Source organism: Lactuca saligna, chromosome 7 (genome assembly GCF_052625555.1).
Source record: "Lactuca saligna cultivar CGN05327 chromosome 7, ASM5262555v1, whole genome shotgun sequence".
NCBI lineage: Eukaryota > Viridiplantae > Streptophyta > Magnoliopsida > Asterales > Asteraceae > Lactuca > Lactuca saligna.
In genome coordinates, this window is record NC_136423.1 from 110466155 (window position 1) to 110478532 (window position 12378).

At 30.2% G+C, this 12378-nt stretch overlaps 2 protein-coding genes across 2 annotated transcripts; both read right to left on the reverse strand.

Moving 5' to 3' along the window:
* Nucleotides 1-8311: 8311 nt before the first annotated feature.
* Nucleotides 8312-9168, reverse strand: LOC145007144 (uncharacterized). The gene is made up of 2 exons (XM_078966128.1): nt 8719-9168; nt 8312-8659 (listed from the first exon to the last, which is right to left on the reverse strand). The coding sequence occupies exons 1-2, from the start codon at nt 9166-9168 to the stop codon at nt 8312-8314; spliced, it is 798 nt and encodes a 265-aa protein (XP_078822254.1).
* Nucleotides 9169-9223: 55 nt separating this feature from the next.
* Nucleotides 9224-10774, reverse strand: LOC145007146 (uncharacterized). The gene has a single exon (XM_078966129.1). The coding sequence runs from the start codon at nt 10772-10774 to the stop codon at nt 9224-9226; it is 1551 nt and encodes a 516-aa protein (XP_078822255.1).
* Between the last annotated feature and the right edge of the window lie 1604 nt (nt 10775-12378).

Genomic DNA, 12378 nt, shown 5'->3' on the forward strand with positions numbered 1-12378 from the left:
TTTAGTGCCCTAATACCCTTGGACACCCATATATCGAATACGCTTTCTGGTCCCAACCTCCAGCCACTTTAGCGAGTTCCTCCGCCATTTCATGAAATTCATCTACATGAGCCATCACTTTAGTACCTTCCTCCACCAGCAGCGTCACATGTATGTTTCTCTTCTCCATCATTGAAATCGTTTTCTTTCTTCTCTAAAATCAAATTTATTGCTTCTCCATTTTTGAAATCAATTTGTTTTTTAAATTAATATTTTAAGTGATTTCTTCTATAAAATTGATTTGAAATCTAATTTTCAAACGAAGTGTCACTATGCTGAATCTGATTATCAGATGTGTTTTGTCATGTGATTATGAATAGAATTTTGTTTTCTGAATTTTCTTTAATATTTTGTGATTTTGGGTTTCATTTTGTAATTCTTTTTTATTAAACCCAAAAAACTGTTGGTGGATTGATCTGATGATCAGATATGAGTTTGGGATTTCGAAAAGGTATTTCATTTTAGGACATCACCATTTATTAATGGTAGTTCCGAAGTTTCCATGGATTTTGTTATAGGTGGTTTACATCGTCTGACCATCTTCTCCATCAGGAAACACCACTCTCTTCCATTAAAATATATATTACTCTACTAATAGCACTTTGTGAAACTATTTACTTATAATTTATAGTTTTGATTTCTTTTTGCTCATAATAAAATTACTGGGCAGATTTATCAAGCTTGTGATTATAGTTTTGATTTCTTTATGTAGTTTCTATACGAGGTTTCAGAAATTTCTCTCCTTTTATTTCTTATATTCCAGATTTACAGGGATAAATGTATACTTTTAAACTCCATATATAAGTTTATAAAATTTATATTATTTGAACTCAATGTATACTTTAGTTATTAGAATTTTTGAATTTCTAGGGGAAGGAGGTTGAATAAGAGGAAAACATGGATGACCTCAAGAGTTTTAGAGTTTGTTGGGTATGGTCAACTTGGGTAATATTAAGTAAATGTCAATGTATGTAACATTGTTTATATAACATTAATTTCTCTATTTTGCTACTATTTTTTTTAAAAGAACGATTGGAATTTCTCTTTACTGACTATGTATGTTACTAGGACCTCATTTTATGTTTGTTAATCTGCTGCTAAAGGTGTTATGAACATCTTCTTAGTTTTGTGTATATTGCTCATTTGAATCTACAAAAATTGGAAGTTTCCTATTGCTTATGGGTTTTTTTTTAACATATAAGCTATGCTAAAATATAATGTTTTACATTTTGCAATTTGCCCATTTTTATATGTTTAATATATAATTGTGTAAATCTTGCATTTTTTGCTAATGTTGTATGAAATTATGATTTTTTTGAACGAATGGAAAGATAAAATAAGTATGATGGCTGGAAATAAGTTACATATAGAAGTTTGTGTTGGTTCGAGTGGGTCTTATGAAAGTTGTCAGCATAAGGTTTTGTGAGATAATGTATTTACAGATATGAATTTGTTTCGTTGATACTAAAGTATGCTTGATTCATACAAATAAAGCTAAACCCACATATGTAAGCATTGATCGATAGTTTTGTTTTCTATGTAGGCCAGGGAGATTTTGGACAACTCTAAATGACAGGTACTTGATTAATGATTATCTCAATAAGCTCATTCGTTGCAAAGTTCTCCTCGTATGAAATTGTTGTAATTATTGTAATAATCCCCTGTATTTGTTTCTAATCGAATATTCTATTAATGAAAACGTATTTAGTATAATAATTTGTGTTCAATAAAGCTTTACTTTCTTTCCTTTTTAGTAATTGCAGGGATATGGTTTGGTTTTATGTGCAATAAATATATAACAAAAAGAGAAATAAACATTTTGTTTTGCTTTTTAAAAGATAACTCGTGTGTTTGTTTTACTGTGAAGACAATATTGTTTTAGGTTTTTTGATAAAATTTAATATATATATATATATATATATATAGAAAAGTGAATATACCCTTAAGGGTATATAAGCTTAGGTACCTAAACTCACTATACTACATCGTTTTGTATCATATATAGACATTGTAATTGTCCAATGTTCTTATAATTCAACTTCTAACTTGAATTACTTCAAAGATTTTTATAAATTTCATATTTATCTTCCTCTTACATAATTATCATTTTCAACAATAATATATATAGCCTACTAAGTAATCAACAAAAAGATGTGATGTAAGAGGAAGATGATAGTGAAAATTTAAAAAATATTGAATATAAATCAAGTTAAGGATTGAAGTTTAACAATATTATAATGAATATATCAAACAAAACGATATATTATTATGAGTTTTGGTACCTAAGTTTATATACCCTTAAGGGTATATTCACTTTTCCCATATATATATATATATATATATATATATATATATATATATATATATATATATATATATATATATATATATATATATATATATATATATATATATATATATATATATATTAGGGTGCACATAGTCGATTTCAATGTGCTCTTTAAAATTTATTTCTTAAATTGTGAGAATAGAAAAAGATGTAGTCCATTATCTCGAAAAGAATTCAAATCTATTATATTAATTTCATTATATTTGCAGACAAATAGTTTTAGTTTTTTTTAATTGCTTAAAATACTATATTTATTGAAACATTAATTAAAACATAATTAAAAAAGATTTAAAAACTAGCAAAAGTAACTTATCAATTTTATAAATATGATTTTAAGACCTTTTTAATAAATTATATTAAATTATTTCATTAAATAACTTATTTATTAAAAAAATATATTAAAGTAAACGTATAAATTTTTAACAAAAAGGGACATAAATATGTTTAAATACAAAAAATAAAAAATATTTTTATTTTTAACCCCAAAAAATATATGTTACGTTTAACCTAAAACATAATCATATTTTTTCATCGTTACTTCAAAACTTTTTTAAACCTAAAATAATAACAAACATTTTTATTTTAATAAATAGTAACAGAAGAGTCATTTGTAACCCATAACATGCATCAATGTAATTATTTAGATTAACGGTTGTTATTTTTATTTTTAACCCAAAACAACACATCATATTCTATATAATACTTATATTTATTAAGCCCCCCATCTCCCGGGCGGCGCTAAATCTAAACTTTAATTTACAATATATTGTGTCTTATTTTTAATATGATATGTTTTCCAAACAAAACTAACCGTTAAATTGTAACTAATCATTATCCGCCGAAAAGAAGCTAATTTCCGAAACAAACCATTAGACGATTTATAAATTGGTTGATACTAAATATATTATATAACATTGTAATGTTCTGGATGGATTTGAATCGGATGGATTGAGTTATTGTTAGTAAACATTGAACATATAGCCAGGTGGGTTGATTATGAGAGTTTTATGTTTACCTTAAATCGAGTCTTTATACAACACACACACATTTTATTTGGTATAGTAATCTGTTTGCGTAAAAGAATTAATGGATTGAGTTATTGTTAGTGAACATTGAACGTCGTTTGGCGCGTGTAAACAACTAGTATATATATATATATATATATATATATATATATATATATATATATATATATATATATATATATATATATATATATATATATATATATATATATAAGTTCAATAGAAAACCATTATTAATCAAGCAACCAATGAACCAATCCGAAGCGTCAAAATTTAAAACGATCAACGGCAAAAGGAATGGTTGTAGACTTTTACAATGGACGCACATGCATCGGATTATAACAAAACTCACTTCCTTTTTTCGTTTAATTTTTTTAGATCATGTTTTTTATCGAAAAAAAAATCGAATATACCATTGTTCACGATTTTTCATCATCTTTCCATGATATATAAAAAATGAACTTTTTTTTATCGAAAAAAACTCACATCATTTTTTTTTTTAAAGTTAAGGTCTATTTTTTCTATAGAAAAAAATTAATAAATATTTCAAAATTCATAATTTTTTTGTATTTTTTAAACATAAATTCATATTCATGTAAAAAAAATGATATTTTAGTTTAGATTCACATTGTGAACTGTTCATATTCATATTGTAAACATGTTCAGATTCACATTGTGAACATTATAATAGTCACTGTGTGTATAATAGTAAGTCAGATTCACAATGTGAGTTTGAACTGATCGAGTTTTTTTACATTGTGAATGTTACAATTTAAAATATTTAAAGTTTAGATTCAAAGTGTGAATCTACACTATCAGTTTTTTTTTTTTTTTTTTTTTTTTTTTTTTTACATTCTCATATTCACAGTGTGCATAATAGTAAGTCAAATTCACAATGTGGATCTCAACTGATCGATCTTTTTTACATTGTGAATGTTAAAAATTGAAATATTTACAGTTTAGATTCACAGTGTGAATCAACATTGTTCGAGGTTTCTTTTTTAATAGTTAGTGTTGATGTTTGTTAATAGAGTACAAAAATTAATATTTTTGGTATAATTAGTTTTCTTTTATAAAAATAAACTTAAATATTGAAAAAACTAACAAAATGAAGTGGGGTTTTTTTCAAAATTTTTTTTGTTTTATATATATATATATATATATATATATATATATATATATATATATATATATATATATATATATATATATCAACATGGATCTCTATGGAAAGATGACGAAAAATCAAGAACAATGGTATATTCGTTTTTTTTTTTGATAAAAATGTGGGCTAAAAAGTATTTTAAACGAAAAAAAAGATGTGAGTTTTTTGGTAAGGAGATGGATTTTTTTGGTATAACTTGGCGTGTGTGCGACCACTGTAAAAATGTACATCTATTTCCTTGGCTATTGATCATTATGATTTCTGACGCTCACGATTGGTTCCTTGGTTACTTGTTAATTATGGTTCTCTATTGAACCTCCCCTTATATATATATATATATATATATATATATATATATGTATATATATATATATATATATATATATATATATATATATATATCGTTTGATAACTAACTAGTAACCCCCCCCCCCCCCCCACCGGACATTGGTACGGGTTCAAAGGAAATTAGTATATCATGCCTTAAATTAGTTACATAATGTAAATACATTGCTATAATGTGTGTAAGTACATTGCTATAATGGGTAAAATGAAATGTAATTATCATGAAAATGACCTTATGAACATATCCTATTATCCATCGCTTCCGGTCTCACTAGAAAGCTAAGTTGTAAATAGATTAAATGGAGTATAAGTTAAACAAAAGGAAAACTAACATTCTTTCATTGATTTATTTATCATTATAACATTCTACGTTCATTTTTCAAAGTACAATGGTTTCATAAGAAAACACTTAAAAGTACAACACTATAATACGTAATCTCTGGGTCAGTTGTTCCTCCTGAGCGGTACATATCATCAGAGTAGTGGAGTGGATAAGGCAAATCCAGTGGGGAAGCAACATATCCACTGGCCCACCAAGATTCTACATTGCCCAAATTGAAAAAAACACAATGAATTATCGAAACTATAAAAATATGTAAAATAAACTAATTATAAAAGAACCATTGCATGCAAGGACATTAATGTTCATTGATCACGTTTGGCCTATGAACATGTGGTAATCCCTACAGATGCCTTGATCAAATGGCCTGAATGTTGATGTTTCCAAATTCAACATGTTTGGTTGATAATAAAAAAGCTAAAACTTTTGTGAATTCAAGTTGGTGTGCCCTTTGAATTTCCCCTGTAATTAGTTACAATTTTTGTCTTACATTTTTAATAGCAATCAATAAACAAATAATGAAAATAATACTCACCATGCTGTTTGGTCCATTCCTTCCATGATCCCTTCATACCAAACATAAACAGTCGATGATTTTTTATCTTTATAATTATACCTGGTAGCATTGTCCACGAAATGTAACATAACTCACAGTTGTACGATAAGTGATTATCCACTTGAAATTTTAAGTACCTTTCATCACTGCAAAATATTCCTCAGTTATAAGAAGTATGCATTTTTTAGCTATAAGAAAGAAATAGCAACAAACGGCTAATATAACACCCGTGTTCCAAGTACTTTTCAGTTTTGACTTTATGTATAAAAATAGTGCAAATTCAGTCCTTAAGCGGGACATACTTTATGGGTACTCTATGTGTAGTTCATTAAAGATGTTGTGGGTTCTTTTTAAGTATGCAGGGCGTACTCAGGTAGATCCCAAACTCTAATTTTTAGGGTTTGGAATCTATTTAAAAGACATTACGACCTTAGGCCCTCTCTTACCTTCAGTCTCCATCTTCTAAACAGCCCCTCACAAACCCTAATTTTCCTTTGTGAGATTTTGAGCTTTTTGAGTGTAGTGTGTCCATTCTTGAAGGAAAGAGATCTTCGAGTGCACTTGGAAGCTTCAAACAATTGTAGATCTGGGATTTTCACCTCTCTAGCAACCTCCAAAATGTAAAAAGTTCTAGAGTTAATGCATATTTATTTAGATCTTGATAATTATTAAAGTTTTGTTCATTTTGGTCGTATAGTTTTGGATCTTAGGAGTTTGAACAACTCCAAACCTAATGAGGAGTTTTTCTCTTCATTTTAGAGCTTTGTGATTTCTTAAAAATGGGATCTTGATCTTTCCCATTCAATCATGCTAGATCTATTAAGCTTTTGGATCATGCACAAGACTTGGGGTTGGATTTTGGATTCTTTGTAGCCATGCAAAGTCATAAAGGTTGCAGCTTTATGTTTTTAGACGTTCATTAGGGTTGAAGTTTGGACATCAGGTCATTAAGCATTTAGAGCTTAGTTAAGTGTTTGGACTTCAAGTGGTTACACAGGGTGTAACCCTTGAGTACGTATGCCGTAGTGGGCTTTTTCCCCGTAACATTTCCGAGATCTCGTAGTACGTAGGGGTTAATGGGGAGTACGCATGGCGTACTCCTAAAAACCAATTTGGGAAAGTTTTAGGACTTGGGTCATTAGGGGTTTTGAGCCTTGTATAGTGGGGTCATGTATGGGAAGGGTGAAATGGTCTTGTACCCTTAATAAGATAAAAGATGATTTTGACCATTATTTATGGGTTAATACCCAAATTATTTATTAGGTTTGATTTTGGGTTATGATAAGTGTGAAGATCCATTGTAGCAACTCGAGTGTGTAATTCGGTTATCTTCAGTTATAGGTGAGTCTTTTCATTATGCTTGTGGGTCGAAGGAACCAATGCCGACCCATTAGATTGTGTATGTAGGATGCTAGCTTTCTTTATGACACTTTCATATTTGTATGATTGGGTTGAAATAAACCCTACGGATGGCCCCATTATTTTATGATTGGGTTAAAATAAACCCTAGCGTTGGGCCCATGAGTATGTGATGGGTTGAAAGAAACCCTAGGGCTAGGCAGATGATTGTAAATTGGGTTAGAATATACCCCAGGGCTAGGACCAGTTATATGTTTGGTATGTGGTACTTTGGGGAACTCACTAAGCTTTATTCTTATAGTTTATGTTTATAGTTTTCGGTACTTCTGTTACTAAAGGTAAGGGCTCGAAATGATGACACAACATCCCCCTCATGATTTTGCACTTATGGCTATTTGTACTTTGATGTTTTTGACATTTTGTATTGTGGTTGATTTTGAGACATCTGATGTATGTAACTAATTGTTTTTAAAACAAAAAAAATTATCACTATTTTTGGATTGTTTAAAGTTGGTATCAAAGCCTTGGTTTGAGGGATTCAGGCACATTTTTGAGTGTTTCGAAACTCAAACTAAGGAATTGATAATCTTTTAAAAGGAAATGAAATTTTAAAATATTTTTACCATGCAGAATGGGGGTGCAATGTGCGCAATCAACTGAGCTCAAGTAAGTGGTTCCCAAAATACTCATACCCATGTCTTACGATTATTATATAAGAAGTGTGAATTGCAAGCTAGAGTAGGGCTAAGGATACTTTCAGGAATCATATGATAGAACTGCCATATTTGTGTGATGCCTTATAGCCTATGAGAATTGGATACTATGTGTTACATGGAATTGATATCGACTCAGTTAATTACTATGTGTATGATTTAAAAGTTGTATACGATTAGGTTCATATATCCCTATAATGATCAGTTTAGCGTCATTTACTGTTCCTTGTTTGGTTGTGGATTTAGATAGAATCATTATTCGACAGTGTATATCATCCCATTTTGTGTACAACTTGCACGCATAGGGTAATCATCGGTGTTAGTTTTGGTAAATTGTTCATTTTAGTTGTACAACAAGTAGCAAAATACTTCAAATAATAATAAAATGTAACAATGTATGCATTTTTAAAGTAAATTGTTCATTTTAGTTGCACACGACACTCTCTTACATCATAAAAATCATCTAAAATAGAGTCTAAACTAAAATTCTTAGCGATATCTTTCTCTATGTAAAGAACTAGACTATCAGCAATAAAATCATCATCCATCTTGTTATGCAGTCTATTCTTTACAATTTTCATGGCGGAAAATACACGCTCAGTAGTCGCAGTAGACATCGGAAGGGTCAACACAAGCCGAATCAATCTGTCAACAAGATAGTAATGACTTGCTTTCCCTGTCTCTACCAAGCCTTGACATACTTCAACAATAGAGGACAACTTTCCCAAAAATGGATGGTCCTTCACATAAGCTTCAAAGTGCTTCAACTGAAATTTTAGAGCATCTATTTCCTGTTCTGTGAAATCAAGATAATAATATTTTTTACAAGTTTGCAAATAGAATCAGAATTGAAGCGTTTATATCCCTCCTTTGGATTCAAAGCAAGACTAAGTTCTAAAATCTCTACAACTCTTTCATTGAACCTTGTATCAATTTCCTGTAACTGAAAATCAATAGGTTCATTAAATATATCAAAATAATAATGATGCTCAATAGTAATATGACCTCCCTTCCTGTTGCTTCTCCTATCAAAATAAGGATCTTTGAATTCAGGAATATCAATATCATGGTTCTTATAAAACTTAACGACACCATCAAGAAAAGTTGCCCATTCATTATCTCTAGGGGTTTCAATCTGTTTCTTTGTATGGGAGACCAACGTGATTGCACTTATGATGTCTTGAGATTTTTGTTGTAAAGCTTGACAACGAGTACCAGTAATTCCCAAAATTTGTTTCATCATATGTAAAATGAAAACAAATTCAAAAGATGTCATTCTCTTTAACGTGATACTAGCATGACCTTTTGTTTTATAATTAGAGCCCACTTTTTTATGTGTTCAAAACCGTACAATTTGGATTATACATCCGAAGAAGACTACTAATAAAAGTAAAATGTGAGCTCCAACGAGTGTCTCCGGCACGCTTTAAAGTACCAATTTGATTAGCCCTTTTACCCGTATTAATTTCACCAGATTTTAACAATTCTGCAATTTCTTCAGCTTGAGCAGCTTGTAGCTCATCTTGGCGTTTACAAGAAGCACCTATGACATTCACAATGAAAGATAAATTTTGGAAAAATGCATGTATAAAGCTTACTTCTCTAGCTGCTGCAACCAACGCAAGTTGTAACCGATAAGCCATACAATGTATATAATAAACACATGGATAATCCTTAAGGAATAATGCTTGTAATCCCTTCCATTCACCACACATATTGCTTGCTCCATCATACCCCTGTCCACGAAGATTCTCAACAACAAGCTCATATGAAGTAAGAGTTTCACATATAGAAGAATACAAAGTGGAATATGATGTATCTTTGACACTGACAAGATCAAAAAATTGTTCTTGTACGTAACCTTTCTTGTCAACATATCTAAGAAAAAAGGCCATTTGTTCTTTCTTACTTTCACCACTTTCCTCATCCACGATTATGCAGTATTTAGAATCACAATTATCTTCAACTATCTTTTTTCGTATTTTCTCAGCAAAAACATGTAAAATTTCTTTTTCAACCTCAGGTGAAGTGTATTTCGCGTTTCCATGTGCATTTTCTAAAACGACACCTGCAACCTCTTCATTGTAAGAAGCTATGTGCTTGATTAACTCAATGAAGTTGCCACAATTTTTTGAATCAATTTTCTCATCATTCCCTCTAAAAGAAATCCCCTGAAATGAAAGAAAACGGACAACATCTATTGATGTTTTCACCCATAGCCTATTCTTTTCAATTTGATCAGCAGACTGTTTTTGCATCACTTTATCAATATGTACTGATTGATTCATCAAAGTATCACAAAATTGCATAACATTATAATGTTGAGAGTTTGGTATATCTCCAATGTGTTTCTTAAATGAACAATGTTTCCCTTTAACTTTGTTCCAGTTTTTAAAACCATTGGTTGTAAATGCATCATGACCATTATGTGTATTTGATTCTTCAAGAAAAATATAGCAATTACAAAAATATGCTTTATCTTTAGTTTTAGAATACTCAAGCCAAGGAAATTCGGAATACCATTTAGACTGAAAACGTCGTGGATGACTTTTTGACCCAGATGGAGGATATTTAGGGAACACAGGTTGATGTGGCCCCGATCTTAAGTATGCTCGTCTGATTTCATCCTTCATATTGGCTGCATATTTCCATATAGGTAAGCGTAGGCTAGGATCATGTTCAATAGAACAAAAGGTAGGATTCTCAACTGTTGAAGATGATGCAGGGCTTTTAGCTATTGAAGATGGTAGAGGGTTATCATATTCTTGAGGTGATTGAGTTTTCCCAACCGATAATGATGATGATGATGTGTTTTTCTCTTCGCCTCTTGGTAAAACATTACGCGTGGAAAATGAATCCAATCTTTTTTGCTTTGTTCCCATTGTTCAACGAAATTCACTAATCACAGAAAAATTCAATTACAAACATAATCTTATATTTGTATACAAATCAAACTTATATGTAATACAATAACACATAATACAAATATTCATATAACTATTTCATAGCAACAGTTAACAACCAAATTTATAAAATACATACAAATATACGATAAAAAAAATGTAAAATCAATGCAAACCTCAATGTTAAATTGATGAGAATTAAGTCAATTAAAAATTATATATGATATAACTAAAACAAATTGATTAATTAAGATAAAAAAAGAAATAATAATACAAACCTGGTGACACTATGGAGAATTGAAGATTAAACTTTGAAGCGTTTTATTGCTATAAGAAATTGAAACGACGAACGATAATCTAATAGAGTTTGAAAAGGTTAATTAATTGATATAAGAAATTGCCGGCAAAAAGCATTTCCCTAGTTTACCTAATTTAAATGAATTTGCTGCTCAATGAAAAAAAAAGGAACTAAACATACTTTTGCAGACGGTTAGTAGGCCACTGTAGCCCGAAACTTGTATTCACGAAAAAAATTTATATTATATATATAATATATATGTATCCTCAAGTTATTAGGGTTGACCATGGCCCACTCTTGTATTTAATTACCTTCGCCCCAGATAGCAGGGCGGTTGAATTGAGAATTTCTAAAAGAACCTAGGAAATGCCATATTAGGATTTGTATGTTGTTTAGCATATAGGGTTTTCAACCCACAATAATATAATTATTATATTCAATCATCAAACAATCAACCCAATTACCCATCCCCGTTATCTCCGTTTATTTCTTAAGTACATTCCCTAAGGAATTATCCTAAGGGTCATCTCTTACATCGTATTTACCTCTCATCTCCTTACATCACATTTCCTTGTATGTTTGTTCCTAAGGACTTTTTCCTAAGGATCATCGCATGAATACGTAGTCACAACATCGCCTGGACTAGTAAGTCATAATAAGGGTTAGACTATCATCGCGTGAATACATAGCCACAACATCGTCTGGACTCGTAATTCATAGTAAGGGTTAGAGTATCATCGCATGAATACGTAGCCACAACATCGCCTTGACTCGTAATTCATCACCTACAGGTTATGAGCCTGCTGGTGTTTCCACAGGGTCATCTAGAATAGTCCGTGGTCGCCATCTATACTCTAGTAGATGACTACATCGCCAAATTGCCATCTCGCTGGTCAAGGTTATGGTATCTCCTCTCATCTCACATCACCTATTTATCATCACCTATTTCTCATCACCTAATTATCATCACCTATTTCTCATCACCTAATTATCATCACACATCATCTAATTCATCTACCCATGTTCCACCCAACATATTTGTAGATATAAAATACATATACATATTAGCTGATTTAATACCAATATAAAACATCCATTCCAGACTCATCTTAAATAAACAACAATATATAAACACATAGCACGTATTTCATAGCAAATACTTAATATATATATATATATATATATATATATATATATATATGTTTGAAGAAAGTGATCACATACTCACACGTATAAACAACAATATATATACACATAACACGTATTTCGTATAAAATACTTCATA